A 17,009-nucleotide genomic window follows, 5' to 3' on the forward strand; every position below is an offset into this window, starting at 1 on the left:
CCGCCCCCTAGAGGCTGGCGTGCGAACAGCGGCTACTTAATGCAGCTGGAAGAAGTCAATGATGGAAACGATAATATAACGCGATTAGGCTGTGTGTGTGATAGCAGCAGGACATGTTTTATTGGATCCAGCAGAGTACAAGGCTCTGTCAGATTAATGCCATAAACTCAGGATAGCCTTTGTGTTTTTTATGTCTTTAAGAGAAAAGCATCCATTTCCAGAACTGTTAGTCCGTATTAGCGCATACATCATTTTGACCAAATGTTACAAATATGTTATTTACGTTGTGGTTTCATTCGAATTACAAATAAATAAATAAATAAAAGGGCCTCCCTCATCTGTGAGCCACGGGGTTTTGCTGGAAAGGCAGACGAGTGCACAAGTGGATGGAGATTAATTCCCCCTGTGTTGTGGAAATGCAAAGCGGCTGGGGCAGGGTTGACAGGGGCTGGATGATGACAGCATCCTCTGCCGCTCAGTGGCTCCACACCTGACTGGCTCCATCAGACGCACAGATGATGGAGCTCTCCGCGCTGCCGGGTTATCCTGTTGCCACCATTTCACACGCTCCCATCCTGACACATGTACTCCTACAAATGCCGTGATCATTTTACATGAATTTTTTTTGGGGGGGGTGCCTAGATGTTTTTGTTTCCTTGTCCTTCCTTCGCTTGTTCGACTTGGTGAGTTTGCAGACATTTTATGTGAAACGCGGACTGGTCGCATCGGGATTGTCTTTGTTTTTCCTGGAAAAGCGAACAAGAGTGGACTGATGCTGCGTCGCTGGTAAACACCAGAAATGGGTGGCATCGAACCAGAGGTGGCAATCCCGGTTCGTTCTTGGACCAGATTTTGTGCGTTTTCTCCCGATAAAACACCAAGCGAGCCAAAGCCTGACATTCACAAGGTGCTCAACTGAACAGGTAAGAGATTTTGTTTATTTTTTTCCCCCCACTGTCTTCTTACAATAAAGCACAAGCTTAGCCTTTTGTGTTTGGTAGCCAATTGGCTGACCGACAAGCCACAGTGTATTAGGGGCTATTTCTGATCCATCCATCATGCGTAATGCGTCATCTTGATTGTCACCATCAGTCTCCTCTTGCGTTCATCCGCTGCCTTGTCCAAATGGGCTCACACGCATCCAAGGCTACAGGACTCCATTTTACTGAGCAAATCTTTTGAGAGTGACACTGTGGCCAGTTGCTCAGATACACACACACACACACACACCTCTGAGTTTCTTAGAGTTACAGCACTTATGTAAGAACAGCCTGATCTCAGTAGGCCTGTGATATGAGGCGTAAATCCACCAAATGTAACAAGACGGATAGAAAGTGCACTTAAACATACACACACACGCATACACACACAGACCCCAAGGTGCTTTATGCAACATGTAACACAGTGAAAGTGGTGCTGATGTGCACATGCCACACTGCGCTTCAGCATCATCTTCATTAAAGTAGCCCACAGCTTTCTGCCTTTCTTGTTACATCTCAAAGACTAAACAAAGTGACTAATTGAATAACTCAGTGTCCCCTTTCACCCATTTTCCCTATAGCGTGTGGGTGAGGCAGACATGGGTGCTCAAAACAAACAGGGCTCCACAGGCCTTGTTTTTTTTATGTAATTTAAAATAAAAAAAGAGTCATGGAACCAAATGCTGAAAAAACATCCTATAGGGCTCAGCAGAAATTAAAGGGAAAGAGGAGCAGAAAGGTTCCTGAGCGTTTTTTTCCAAAACATAATCTACAGGTAAATCAATGTGACTGAGCAGCAGCTAATCAATTCCATGTTGTCATGTGACCATTATGCTCTTTCTTTATATTCCAGGCTCCCAGTCAAGGAAACAAATGGTACAATCAATACCTATTGGACAGAGTCTGCCATAGGGAGGATATCAATAACAGGCTAATACACTTGACACACACACACACAAACACACACATACACATATATACACCATGGCGCTGGAGAACTCGATCTTCCCTTGCCGCCCGGACTCCCTTTCCCTTCCCGTGGAGGAGAAGGGGGAAGGGGAAGAAGAAGTGGAGGTGGCCACCGAGGCCACCGCCTCCACGGGAGTCTTCAACCTATCGGAGGAGCTGGGTCACGTCGTTACCACGGAGACAACGCCACCCCCTCCAACCTCGGCCAAGGTCAATAGGTCATTCCAGTCCAAAATGGCCGAGAGGGAGGCCAACGCCAATCAGCGCAGGAAGAAGACCCAGGGGACAGAGAAGGAGCGGGGCCGCTTCGGCTGGGGTGAGCGATGTGACATGTGCCTGCCTAATGGCCCTCTGGGTTCATGTGGCGGTGGTGATTATGAGCCACTTTGCTGATTCGAGATGTTTTCACTGCAAAGATTCAAATCACTGACTGTGTGATTGGTTCAGTTCCGCTTCCTCGCAGGTCTGTCGTCGGTTTCGCTGATTCGGTCAGAAGCAAATTCAGTTCATCTCACTTCTAGTTTAACAGTATTATACGACAGCAAACGTGTCTTACCTCACATAATCCTGTGGTCTTATTCCTTCTGTTTATGATAGCACACTACTTGCGCTAGTACTTATAAACCCCTTTCACACAGGCAAGGTTTGGGCAACTTTATGGCACATGGTGGAGTTTGACCGGGAGCAGTCTTTGCCGGTCTATTCCCGAAAAATTCTGCTCCAATAATCTTCCTGATTAAAATGTAGTAAAATTTGCAGGAATGTTCTGGGAGTTTGTAAGATGACCGTGTCAATGGCTCACACTTGTGTGACCAAACGTGCTTTTGCGTGTCCCATCAGAACCAATCACTGACAATTATACCTTGACTTGGGTAAAGTCAGAAAAAATGTCATATGACCAACTTGTATTTACCAGGTATTTGCTGTTGGATGGTTATCGAATGTCCATTGGATGTCAAGAGATATAAACAAAAGAGTACCTTATTTAAGATGACTGTTGCTTGCTTATTGATAGGACCGGTCACTGGATTGTTATATGAAAATGTATATTACTGTTACATTGTTTTCAAGTTGTCCAGATGCCAAGGTGATAGGTCACAGCTTGTAAACTTGGGGTACCATGGAGCTTGCCAGAATTGACCGCTTGTATTTACAGCTTTGTCAGCTAGTAGAGTGCGAATTTCCAAATGTAGCACCAAAAATCAGCTGTTTTCAGGCACTCTAATGCACATGTGAATAGCCAAAGCCAGTATCCTTTTCAGAAATATTGAGGCGATAATGTGTGACATCTGCTAACATCTATATTCAACAGTTTGTCAGTACAACATAGTCAGCAGTTCATTCTCTGACTGAGTATGACTGAAGCAGGATTTTTTATTCACTCTTGACAGGATGAGACTGCCTTTGCCTTGACCTGCATGCAAGTGTTATATAATGCCACATGATGAACAAATCTTTCAAGGTGTTGATTCAGCACACAGTTCATTACAAAGATTTTTCAAAAAGTTTCCATTCATGTACCACACAGCACTCGTTTGATGGTGACTAATTTGCTTATTTCATGATAAATTGTTCAAAAGAAATGTTGGGGAGGTGTCATGACTGCTCTCGACTTACTTTGGTCAAGTTTGGACTGCAACCAAAGCTGAATGAAGGTTGCAGGCAGGTCTTTCAGTATTGACTCCTGTGATATCTATCTGACTTCCCCAGAGATAGGGAGCTATTGACTGACTGTGGATCTACGTTTTCTCTCTCCCTCCTCTAGACTCACACACTGTGTATTGACCGAACTTGTTCACTTCATTCCCCTTCCCCAGTTACTCCTGCAATAGTTGTGAATCCTCTCTGACTGTGCTGCAGTGCTTCACCCCTCAGTGATTTGAACAGTCTTGCACATTACTTTTCATTACGCCTCCTCTCCCTTAGTGCTCTCAGTTTGCTTTCATTTCTGGTCCCTTTATGCTACATCTTCCTGAAAGTAAAAATCCACCCTAAAATTTTAGCACTTAGAAAACGATTGACCTGAGTTGTTGCCGTTTAACATCATGTAGTTTCTGAGCCCATTTTGTTGTATCGTGGAGGGGCTTTTCTTATTCCTGTGGATTCATGGCCGGGCGTAGACAGCTTGATATCACCTTGAGATATTTTAAGTGCAGCTGCATGTGACTGCAGAAAGTTTTAACTATTTAAAGCGAAGCTAGACCCCAAGCCCAAATCCCTGTGAAGCCCGACCTCTAGTGGTGAAAAGTAGAATGCCTTATCGTCACCTGTTGTGCTCTGTGGACGGTGACATCACCTGCCACCAAAGACCAGGCAGCCTCCCTTTAACGTGAGGTTGACAGATCCCTAACTCTGAAACCACACTGGATGCACAAGGGAAACTTAAGCATTATGGATGAGAACTGATAAGATTTTATTGATAGCAATGTCATTATCGATTCGGCTTATTGGTCGGACTCTTTATCAACTACCTTATTAATTCCTTATCAGTTTTGTGTGTGGAAATAAGTAGGCCTACACAGGGTTTCAGCATCAACTTTTTTTTAAGTCACTGGAAGAGGAAAAGATACAGATTAGGGCTGTAGTCAACCAAAGAAAATCTTCGGTTGACTACAGCCCTGTACCACTATTTTTAGATTAATTAACTGGGCAGTAGCCTACCTGGTAGCCTTGTCCGCCTAAATGAGTTATAAATACACATAAACAACTAGTATTTGCAGTATATTAAATCGTTTTTGACCTAATTATTTTGCACTGAATGACCATACTTGCCAACTCTCCCGATTCACGCGGGAGTTCCGATTTTTAACCCTTTCTCCCGCAATGCTCCCGGTCAGTAATTTCTCCTGCTAATCTCCCGATTTTACAGTTAAGGAAACAAGTCAGATTGTGGGGGGTATTTGTCGCAGTATCTGGCCATAGCTGCCAACACTCCCGTTTTTCCCAGGTTTCTCCCATATTTTAGACTCATCTCCTCCTTTGTCTTTTCTCCCGGGAATCTCCCGTAATTTACAAGTCCCAATTTTGTTTGTTAATAATAATGAGAAGCGCACAATGACAAAGGTTTTATTTTGAAAGCTGAGATCGCTTCTGTTAGTTTAACAGAAGCTGAAACACACGGCAAAATGTTTTTAACTGTAAATTAAAGTGCACATTTTCCAGCCTGTGTCAGTTTGTTTGACGGTTTGACTGGAAAACTACGCTGTCTCTCTTTCCACCTACACATCTAACCCACAGCTGAATGCAATAGCGTCCTGCCTCTTCTCTGACAGTTGTTGAAAGTCATGCTGGGAAATGTAGGAAATCATGCCCCGAAGTTGACAGAAACGCAGGTACATCAAAAAAAAAAAAAAAAAAAAAAAGCAGAATAACTGGACTGACTTGCAAACCGGAGCAAGACTCTTGACTGCACCATACTGCATCCATGTTGTTGTGACCTCTTCACCCCCTCTAGCACCTCATATGTTTGTCTCTATTTTTTTTTTAAGGAAAAGCCAGGAGGGGGATGATACTGATATTTCTCAGTTGTAGGAATTCCACTCCATTCTTGATATTTGTAATCAATAACTGGAAATGTGATCAGTCCTCTAACCTTGGCGGTTTTGCTCTCAGGTTGTACTCAGGCCTTTACAGTTTGGCTCAACAGATGTCTTGGGACAACACAAGAGTGTACAAGGATGCATACTGATAAATACGTTTTGCCTTGGCCAGTTTTTGCTCCCATACTCTCTCAGGTGAAATGTTGTAAGCTTGTACTGTGCATGTATTGCAATCTGTGCCCTCAGAAAAACAGTACAACATTGTATCGCTTATCATTTAAGGCTGTATAGCTGCTAAAGGTCTGATGTTACATCGTTTCTACGCAGTGTTTGATGATATTGCCTCTTCCTTGTTTTTCATCCTCTCATTTCCTCAACTGTCTGTTTTTATTTCTATTTTCTCTTTTCCACCAGCCTGCCTTTCTTCTCTTATTTCTTCTGCCTAACTGCATCTCTCTGAGTAGCTTTGTCCCCCTGGCACCTTTCTCCATTTATCCTCCAATCTCTCTACATGCATACATTCATCTGTTATCCTTTGTGGCAGTCAACCTTGCATCTTCAAAAAGAAAACCTCAACTTTTTTTTTTTTTTTTTTTTTAGAAATTTAGAAAAGCAGCCTTATTTTCAGACCAATAGCCATGCATTTAAAAAAAATCTAATGGGTTTTTGAATGGGTTTCTTGGACCCTTGGGTTATGAAACTTGCAATACCCATAAAAAATCATGTTAACCTTCATTTCAAGTAAAAGCATAAAAACGCTGTAAAATTGAAGCCGCAAGGTTTTTCTGCAACATCAGGGCGCCACTCTTTATCTCCCCCTTCCCTGGCTGGCCTTAATTCACACCTGTCTAACCCTAACTGCTAACCTCATGGAGCCTCCTCTCCTCTGTCCACCTCCTCCCTTCTCCTCCGTCCCTCCATCAGCCCGGAGTCGGCGTAAGAGGCAGCGCTACGTGGAGAAGAACGGCCGCTGCAACGTGCAGCACGGCAACATGCGGGAGACGTACCGCTACCTGACGGACATCTTCACCACGCTGGTGGACCTCAACTGGCGCTGCTCGCTCTTCGTCTTCGTCATGGCGTACGCCGTCACATGGCTCTTCTTTGGGGCCATCTGGTACCTCATAGCCTACTGCAGGTGAGGTGCTGCTGCTGGTGGAGCAGTGGAGTCTGGACATTTTTTTTTCTATTTTATCCTTGCCAGCACTGTTCCATTGTTGCATTTTATTTGATTGTTTTACTATACTTTGTATATCTGTGCAGGCCATTGCCCGTGTATGTGCATCCATCTGTCCACCTATCAGCAGGTTAACTCAAAAAGCACAGGAGAGATTTGTATAAAATTCAGTGGGAAGGTTGGTCATGATCCAAAGAATACATGATTACCAGTTCAGGTCAGTCAGCCCACTACCACGCCCTCAAAGGGGGCGTGGTAGTGGGCGTGTCTTAGCACATACAGTGGTGGAAAAAAGTTTTCGGACACTTAAAATTTTACACAATCTCAAATGTTATCATGAAATATTTGTGGAAAAATCTTTTTTGTGTTTCAAAAGGTGTGGCTGCATTAGACAGATACAAACAAATACAAATTATATATTTTTTTTGTTTATTGTTTACAAGAAAAACTAACAAAACTAAATTCTTGACATTTTAAATAACTGGACTTATCTGACCACAGAATCTTCTTCCAATTCCTGGCTGTCCAGTTCTTGTGTGCCTGGGCTCGACAACGCCGGGCTAGCCTCTGTCTCTCATTGATCAGGGGCTTCTTGATAGCCTTGTAGGACCTTAAGCCATGATCTAAAAGTCGGCCACGTACAGTGCGGGTGGAACACTGGACACCAGTTTGGTTTGACCACTGCTGCTGAAGCTCCTGTGATGTCATTCGGCGGTTTTGCTTGCAAATGCAGATCAGGATGCGGTCATTTCTTGCTGAAGAAACCCTTGGACGCCCAGATCTTGGTTTGTCTTCCAAGCTGTTGGTTTGTCTGTATTTCTGCAGAGTGGATCCAACTGCTGAAGGACTGCATCTGCACTTCCTGGGTATCTGGCGGCAGCTGTACCCTTCCTGGCTGAGAATCTTTATCTTCAGGCGTGTTTCCTGCGTTAGGTTCCTTGTTTTAGCCATTTTTGTGTCTGAAGAACTTTCAAATGTGTTGGCTTTATATAGACACCAAGCTTGGCAACAAAAATTGTGTCTTTTAATAAAAAGAACGACCTTCATCACTGGTACCAAAATGACCCAATACTCAAATTTCTCATGTATTTTTATGGAACCAATCAATTTTAAGTTTTTAATGGCTTTTTTAGGATTTGTTTAGTATTTTGGCTGTGACTGTACTAAAAGAAATTGCACTTGAAGACCTAAGAGTGATTCTTAATGCAATATTTCACAAATGCATGGGGTGTCCGAAAACTTTTTTCCACCACTGTACATAGTCATATTTTCCAAATGCATCCAAGTAACAACACAAAACTAGGTAGGACTCGTGGCCACAAGGTAAAGGAGGCACTGGCCAACCTTTCACACTGATTTGCTGAAAGGGGCATGTTGTATAGCAACAACTTTGCATAAAGGGGCGGGGCTTAGCACTAACCAACTCGTAACTTCCAGGTAGGACCTTAGCAGAGGTCTGCACTCAACTGAGTGCCTTCTTCTTCATGTCTTGACCTCAGCTGTTTTCACTTTTCCCACATTGTTCCTCTTTTCACTTTGTTCTACGGGTCTTGTCATTGTATTGTGTCTACTTCTCTGCTTCAATTAGTCAGTTTTATATATTTTTGGTGCACTCAGCTTGTGTTTCTTGGTTTGTTTTACCTTTTCTGCCTAGTTACTGCTGTATTTTATCCTCTCCTTTTTTAAAATTTTTATCTTGCCAACTTCGTTACATCGTTTAGATCAGTGCTGTACAAATGAAGTCATTATCAGGAGGACTGGAGGACAGAAGATGCATGTCTTCATACCGGCCAAACTTTACAGCAGCTAATTTCCAGGAGTAATCACTAAGGAAAAAAATGCATTTCCCCTGGTGGAGTGTCCTTGTCCTTGTTTTGTCCTCAGTGTGTGTTAGCACGCTGCATGGGGGAAATGCACTTACCAGCTGCTCAACGATGGAGGACTTGTGCTATGAGAGAGTGTCCAGTGTTGGAAAAGTCTTCAGCTATGAAAGCTAAAAAAAAATCTTGTGTCCTAGACCTAGAAGCAAAAACAACAAAGAATTATGATTGATGTTACAGTGTGTTTCATCATTGTGTTTTACCTATTTATGACAAAAACACTAGTCAATGTTGAATTTCCTTGGCTGCTGAAAGAGTTTGAAGGTGAACTTCAGCTGTGTTTGATTTTAATGAAAGCCTGCAGACTCTTTCGTAGCAAAAGATTTGGCTTGCAGGGAGCTTTGCTGACGTCAGAGCTATAGTACATTTCACTGCTGTATGATGGAAAAAGGAGCAGTCAGGAGAGAAGTGTGAAAGTTTAAATATCGCATTATATCATGGTGTGATTTTTATCATTATTGGAAAATATGGGGAATATAATTACTATTGGAAAAAGTGGAAGGAATATGCAGGAAACCAAACAGAATTTTTTTGACATGATGAAAGGAGAGAGGATTTAAGGAAAAAAGATGAATCACCACACCATGTATTTCTGCACCTCTACTCTAAATATATACATCATCTCGCCTTCTGTCTATTTTCCACTCTTGACGCCTACATTGACACCCCCCCCCCACCCCTTCTCACACATTCTCCCTCCTTCCTCCTAAGGGGCGATCTGGACCATCTGGAGGACGAGACGTGGACGCCGTGTGTCAACAACGTCAACGGCTTCATCTCAGCCTTCCTCTTCTCCATTGAGACGGAGACCACCATTGGCTACGGCCACCGTGTCATCACTGACCAGTGTCCAGTGGGCACCATGCTGCTGCTGCTGCAAGCCATACTGGGATCCATGGTTAATGCCTTCATGGTGAGCACCAGGACTCCAATCAGTTTTTTTTCTTGGTTTACTCAATATGCATTCAACATGTATGAGAGACAGGGAAATGGTATCTTCTACGCCTCAATATAACTAGTAATTAGATATGCGCATTATATTGCTAAAATCATTAGAATATTGTGGTAGATTCTGTGAAATTTATTCCAGTTATTAGTCTTGATGATTTGAGGAAGAAGATTATTTTATTGTTCTGTATGCATTGGCAGTAGACATCACAAATTAAGAAAATGACAGTGTTTATTGATATAGATTCCCTTTATCAATATAAAAAATAAAGTCATATCCTGTTTATTGATGAACAGAAACTAACATCTCATTATGTAATGACCTGATTATTTGTGCAGCCTTTGACTGAAAATAACTGACACAGAATGTAATAATCTTGAAACATTAATTGAAATTGACATAATAATCCTGCAAAATAGTCTGCGTAATTTATTCTAATATTTATGCACGTTTTAAATTAGTAATTTGACACTGAACTTACCCCAGTCTTGATGACACTTAAGCCTGTTGTGTTCTCAAAACACAGTGTATGTGGTTCAAAGCTAGGTCAGATAGTGTTCGCAAATAATTCATAGCTGTTGTTTGATCTGCATGCAATGAGAGATAGGTGGAGCCTAACACATCAGGACAAGTTAGGTCAACTCAAGTGTTACCACAGAAAAGTGTACTAAATTGGCTTTCAAGGATTTTGTTATGATTCCCTTCTCTCCCTGACATGCACATTATAGTCCCATGTAGCAAAGCCCACCTAAACCATGCAAATACTCCTTGACCCAGGTCTGTTTTGATTAGAGGTAGACCCCCTGTCAGCTTGGCTTAATCAAAACAAAAAGTGAATTTACAGAACTTGCCAAGCCTTGAGAGACGAGCAAATGTGTGAATATTGCGCTGAAGAAATGACACTAATTTCAGTGCAGATGGTATGCCTCCAGAAAGAGAGAATATTCACTTTGAAAGTGCTGATGGGGCTACATTTTCCGCAGGAAGTAAGCACTCCTTTGATGAGGATGTGAATGAATCCACACTCAGCTGTCCACGCAGAATCATGTTTATGCATATTCCTGAGCTGGAAACATGCCACATTAACAACTGATGTGCAACTGAAATGCAGGGCGTTCCACTGTGCATAGTAAACAATATGACTGAGTCAGAGGTTAAATATTGAAAACTGGAAATAGCAAGCACTGGTAAAAATGAACTAAATCTGTCTATATTCAGCAGTCACAGTGAATGTGCTTAGGCGGTGCAGACTTCATCAGCATCGTGACTATTTAGCTGAATAAAGAAACAGCTTGTTTGTTTTTTTGTTTTTGTTTTTTCAATAATCATGTTTAGCCTCTGCTTCACTCTCCCACTCCCCTCTGTGTGTCCAGGTCGGCTGCATGTTTGTGAAGATCTCACAGCCCAACAAGCGAGCTGAGACGCTGGTGTTCTCCAAACACGCCGTCATCTCTCTGAGAGACGACAAGCTCTGTCTGATGTTCAGGGTGGGCGACCTGCGCAGCTCCCACATCGTAGGAGCCAACATGAGGGCCAAGCTCATTAAGTCCAAACAGACCCAGGAGGGTGAGTCTGGGACACTACTGCTATTATTATTACTGCTATTACTAATTATTAAATAAGGCTAATAATGATATTGATAGCAATAATAGTGATGCTATGACAATTACTAATATGGTTGCCGTCACTACAATTATGAATACTACTACTACTAATAATAATATTAATACTTTCAATTAGATCCCAGCCAATGCTGGATTTTTTGGACAGACACCAGTATCAATATTTGGAAGTAAAAATATTTCAATGTCAATAAACTGGCCAAACTTTTTCTACATAAAAACACACATTTGTAGCAAGAAATCCTCAGATTTGGTAATCAAATGGTTGTAATAAAGATAGGCACTGGAGACTTGATATTTTACAGTTGACCAGTAAAGTTCTTAACACAGTCCGCATTGCCATCTGCTCAGCAGAGATTGATTGCTCTGCCAAGTCTCTGCCATACAAAGTACTGTAGCTGGTCAGTACTCTTTTTAAATGATTTAATGTGTTGTCTTCTACTACATGTACTCTGTTTTTGTGTATTGGGCAACATATACACTGATATATCACTAATGAGTCAATATCAGGCTCTAGTGTTAATACTACTGCTGTTTCTACTGAGACCAATAATTATGCCACTACTTTCACTACTAATAATCCTAGTACTACTACTGTTATTACTACTAGAACTAAATATAATGCCACCTTTTCTACTACTACTGCTACTACCAAGAGTAAAAATAATATTATATATGTTGTGTTTTCCTGTGCCCAGGGCATCATGAATGCAAATGCTCAGTAAATGTCAGGGCTTCCCCCCACAAGTGATGAGGCCCTTTAAATGTGCTCTACTGCATTAACAGCAGTGGTTTGTTTAGAGAAGAAGAATGATCATTCAAAGTGTATTTTTAGGTTTAAGTAACTGTTTAATAAGCTAATATTGATAACTTAATTTCATCTTCTCATTTCGTCTTCTTTTCTTCCCCTCCCCTCCTTTTCTGTGTCTCTTTCCAGGTGAGTTCATCCCTCTGGACCAGACAGACATCAGCGTGGGCTTTGAGACGGGCGATGACCGTCTCTTCCTGGTCTCTCCGCTTGTCATCTCCCATGAGATAGACGCCCGCTCGCCCTTCTGGGACATGTCACAGACCCAGTTGGAGAAGGAGGATTTCGAGATTGTGGTCATCCTGGAGGGAATGGTGGAGGCCACTGGTGAGGAATTAGTCAAAGTCTTCTTTTAACCTTTAACAGCTAAAGGTTAAAAACTGCCACTTTAAAGGAATACACAAGGTGGGGGGATTAATTCAGCTTGCTCCTGTCAGTGCACACTAACTTGTAGTAGCAAAAGCTAACTGGAAAGTAATCTTAAACATGACTAAATCTGTCAGTTTTGTTTAGGAAGTTAAATGATTCTGAAATATGATCTTAGTTCATGATTGTTTTATTATTAAAAGGTTAGTACTCCAACTCTGTACAATACTAGCAGCCTTCTGTCAGTCACTTTGAGTGACAGAGTCCTAAAATTTTCACATGGAGTGCCTGAGCAAATGATCTACCAGGGGCGAATGGATTATTTTGGTGTCTATATTCTCATCCCTTCACGATGATGTGTCCTCCTTTTAAGGAGAAGGTTAAAAGGTATTCTTTTCATATTTGGATGAGATGGTGACATGTTACAGAGATTGTTGGTAACCGGAAGCATAAAACATGCATGGGGAGTGTTATACTTGATAACTTCTAATATGGTTTAGCCTGGGATTAAAATATTTTTGAGTCATCCATATCTCAGGACGGAGAAATTAGGCTAAGCAGAAAAACTGAAAAAAAAAAAAAGAACATCATCCTTGCATATAGATTCAGAGTCAAACCAGATTGCCAGTGAAAGAAATCTAAACATCTGCTATATTTCTGCAAGTGTGCCAAGACGTTGGCTGTATCAACTATAGCGTATATCACTGTCTGATAATTACACAGTGCACATAACTGGTAGAAACTGGTAGAAACGATACTCAATTAGCTAAATCCTCACTGCAAATACATGGATCGGCCATGTTTATCCCTGTTCCTTTATGCTTTCTCATATTTCATTGTGCCAAACATATTTTAAGATAATTATAAACTGAACTGTCTCTGCAAGAACTCAGTGTATCAAAGCTATTCATGATGCGTCTCTATGAGGTGGCCTCTCTGCCTCCTCCAAATATTGATTCCCTTAGTCAGAGCGCTGTGGAGAGTTTGTAGGTCCTGTGTTTGTGTCTGTGTGCATGTGAAACCATCACGGGTCCATACAAATGTTGTGAGGCATGAAAGCCGACATATACACATGGATTTATGTATTTGCATGTGTGTGTGTGTGTGTGTGTGTGTACGTGTGCAGGGATGACGTGCCAGGCGAGGAGCTCCTACCTCGCAGAGGAGGTGCTGTGGGGTCACAGGTTCAGTCCCATGATGTCACTGGCCGAGGGCTTCTTTGACGTTGACTACGGGGCTTTCCATCACACCTTTGAGGTAACGTCTCCCTAAGCTGGTGTGATGATGACTAACACGAGGTGCTTGATTCAGTGACCTGGGTGAGCTGTCTGACAGGAGGTAGAGATGAATCCATGCTAAGACACTGCACGCCAGGGGCAAAAAATAAACTGGGCATTATTTTCTGACTTCCCAAAGCATTTATGGTTATTTACCATGCTTAAATGAATCCTCATCAAAACTATTTGGTTTTCTATGATTTGTCAAATGTGTGTCTAATCTGTAAGTGCTCTGCATCAAGTTAACTGCACAGCATCTTAATCTGTGAGAGGGCAGCTCAGAGCATGTTATCAAATGCCTGCCTATCAAATGCCTCTGCAGTGTTTCCCATTTCCTTTATTTTTGAAAGAAAAATCTACTTAAACACTGTTAAAAACAGGTAATGGCAATGTAATTTTGGATCCATTTAGTTCTTTCGTCATGTATGTTTTTATTCACAAGGACAAAATGGTCAAATACAACGCCATGTTGAGATATTTGTTGTGCAGCTACAACATATTTTAAAGGCAGAGACCTTTTCAGCTGTCTAAAAGATAAATGGAAAATGTCAGATTTCAGTATTGCCTTCTTTCTAGACTCACTGACATTCAACAGTCATAAAGAGAAAAGTCCACTGCAGAAGAAGAGACCAGTTTCTACACTGACAGAAGTTTCAGGAGACCAGAATGCAATGCAGACATGTGAGTGAGGCATTTCCATATAGAGAAAGCCTCACACTGTCATGCCATGGCCATTGGTCATAGATACTTAAACGCCGAGTTGCTGGGTTTAGCAAACATACCAGTAAGCACAGACAATACCAAACCAAATAAATTTGCCTATATAGACAAATTTAGTTTTAAAGAGAATGAAACACAGTGGCTTGTGTTTTTTCATCCAAAATTTATAGAGTTGGAAGGCTCATAGATCACATAGAAGACATGGCACCACAAGTGGAAAGTGGCACCAAAAAAGTAAATTACATTGTTTCCATCATAAAGCAACTCCTTGAATACACTTAACATCACAAACTGATGATATAACAGTGTAAAAGTATCACAGATTGGACTTCAACTTTTAAGCGTCAGGATCAATTCTGTTTCCTCCTGCTGTCTTGCACCCTCCTCCCACACAAACAAACCAAGATCATTTTGTGATGACGATGCAAATAACTTCATTATGTGTGCTCAGCTGTGATTAAAGCAGCTCGTACGTTCTCTTTCCTAGGTGGACACGCCCTCCTGCTCAGCACGAGAGCTCTCATTGGCTACAGCGAGACTCGAGGCTCACCTGTACTGGTCGATCTCCAGCAGGCTGGACGAGGAGCCCACCCTAGATAACCCGACAGGAAAGCAGCCGGACAGGGGCTCAGCCAACGGCAAAGGAGGGGCGCCAACCTTCATCGTCGGAGAGATGACCGACATCCAGGAGCAATCGGGGCTGGGCGAGCTGAACGGCAGCGTCACCACCGACCAATCAGAATCCGAGGCCTAGATCAGAGAATGTTTACAAAGACGAGGACCTACAGTATATCATCACCATATGATAGTGTGTTTTGAAATCTTTTCTTTGCGGGGGAAATGAGTGGTTCAATTAGGCTCACTTCTACGTATGCCATATCTTATGTTACCACATGACGGCATTTATTTCTTGGTATTTTGTCTTTTTATTTCTCTGTTGATCTTTACTATAAGTGTGTGTGTGCTATCTCTTCATGTTTCGTTGTGTTAGCTCCAATCACCCTTGCCTATATCTACATTTAAATGACTATGCTTTGGATGGGGTTGACAACAGGATAACCTGTGGACCAAGGCTGCAGGTTAAACAAAGAATCTATAAAGGTGGAAGGAACAATATGTCATAACATCAGTGTTACAAATCTGCACTGGTGCCAGACTTTGATGCCACTGATACCGAAGTCAATGGGACAGGCAAATCCGTCCTGGAAAATCCTACTATAAACTACGACACCGCAGCCGTTTGCTCTCTGACTGAGATTCAACTATATAACACAACACACATTACATAATTCAGACTGGTGTTTTTTTTGTCTGTTGTGTGTATTAGTTGTCCTTGTTACAGGTCTCAAAACATCAGGCGTCTGTTCCACAGCTGCATAAAGCCTAAAGTGAATCCCTGTTCTTAGCCATGCTAATGTTAGCCACATGCTAGTTTAAAATGTACAATCCCTTATGTCAAATATGAGCTAGTTAGCACTAGACATATTTCTCATAATTCAAACACATGGCTAGGGAACTAACCTGTCAAAAAAGACATTAATGGAGGGGTTGCAAATCCATTCAAAACAATACACTGATTTTTTTTTTGACACTGAGCACCAAGTAGGGCTACTCAGTGACGTATTGTCCCTTCTTACTTTACACATTCCTTGACGTTAAACAGGAACGAGTCATTTGTCTTGAGAATGTAAGCTACATAATAGAGGTGTACATTGTTGGGCTAAAGGTTCTCTACAAGGTGGTTGTATGTATAGAGTCAAGTGTGTGGATCGTTTACGTCTAGATAGGTACCGTGCATAGACGCTTTATTTTCACCTGCGCATGAATATCACTAGATGATATTGAGGAATAGACTGAAATGGTAGTAACCTCAAATTTCTTTAGAAACAAAGATTGTTCAAAGATTTATTGTCCATCCAGCAGGTATAAACAGGGCAGGAAATTAACATCGGAACGCATCCACTGGCACGTTTATCTACGACACTAGACTCTTAGCCATGTGGTGCTAGAAAACTGTTCCAAAAACTTAATCGGCTGATAAAAAAAGGGAATGTGGCAGGGTGTGACTGCCGCTGTGGCCAGTGGACAAAAATGTTATTTTCCTGCCCTGGGTGTAAACAATTTGTTATTTTCTGGAGATACGGAGTATTATGTTTGTTAATGTTCTTAATACTAATGTGGATTTGCTGACATTCCTAACTGCACTCACACACTATGGTGAATAGGGTATAAAATCTAAAAAAAACCTTTAACATAGAGACTGGTTTTACTCTCCTGAGTGTTTTTGTGGCGTTTTTTCCACGTATGATGTGTGTAGCACAAGGAATAATCTATTTTTGTTTTCTGTCCCCTGCCGAGTAGAAATTAAAAGCACAACAGTGTCCTGCTCAGTTCAGCCCAATCTCTTGCTTCTGCTGCTGTGTACATATGTGAGCATTTTTACTTGATGTTTTTAATATTTAATATAACACATCAACTAGAATTAATAAACTACAGTATATTCCAGACAAACTGTCTCCGATTTGTTGTTTCATTAAATATTCTTTCTGATGGTATACTGAAAATGAGCTACATACATAAAGCACATAAAAGTGTGTGTATACATGCTGAAACAGCTGGCCATAAATATCCTTTTACTTGAGCTGAGTGAGATTAAATTTTTCATTTCCCCCCACAACAGTAAAATAAAAGAATTACTAAACTTTGGTGTCATGTTTCAGAC

General features: G+C 41.6%; 1 protein-coding gene across 1 annotated transcript; it reads left to right on the forward strand.

Moving 5' to 3' along the window:
- The first annotated feature begins 490 nt into the window (after positions 1 to 490).
- On the forward strand, positions 491 to 16,792 carry kcnj9 (potassium inwardly rectifying channel subfamily J member 9). The gene is made up of 8 exons (XM_030074889.1): positions 491 to 923; positions 1,834 to 2,265; positions 6,413 to 6,626; positions 9,257 to 9,458; positions 10,868 to 11,060; positions 12,054 to 12,251; positions 13,417 to 13,547; positions 14,775 to 16,792. The coding sequence occupies exons 2-8, from the start codon at positions 1,965 to 1,967 to the stop codon at positions 15,039 to 15,041; spliced, it is 1,506 nt and encodes a 501-aa protein (XP_029930749.1). The 5' UTR covers positions 491 to 923; positions 1,834 to 1,964; the 3' UTR covers positions 15,042 to 16,792.
- The last annotated feature ends 217 nt before the right edge of the window (positions 16,793 to 17,009 follow it).

The sequence above is a fragment of the Myripristis murdjan genome, chromosome 17 (genome assembly GCF_902150065.1).
Source record: "Myripristis murdjan chromosome 17, fMyrMur1.1, whole genome shotgun sequence".
In the NCBI taxonomy this organism is placed as follows: domain Eukaryota; kingdom Metazoa; phylum Chordata; class Actinopteri; order Holocentriformes; family Holocentridae; genus Myripristis; species Myripristis murdjan.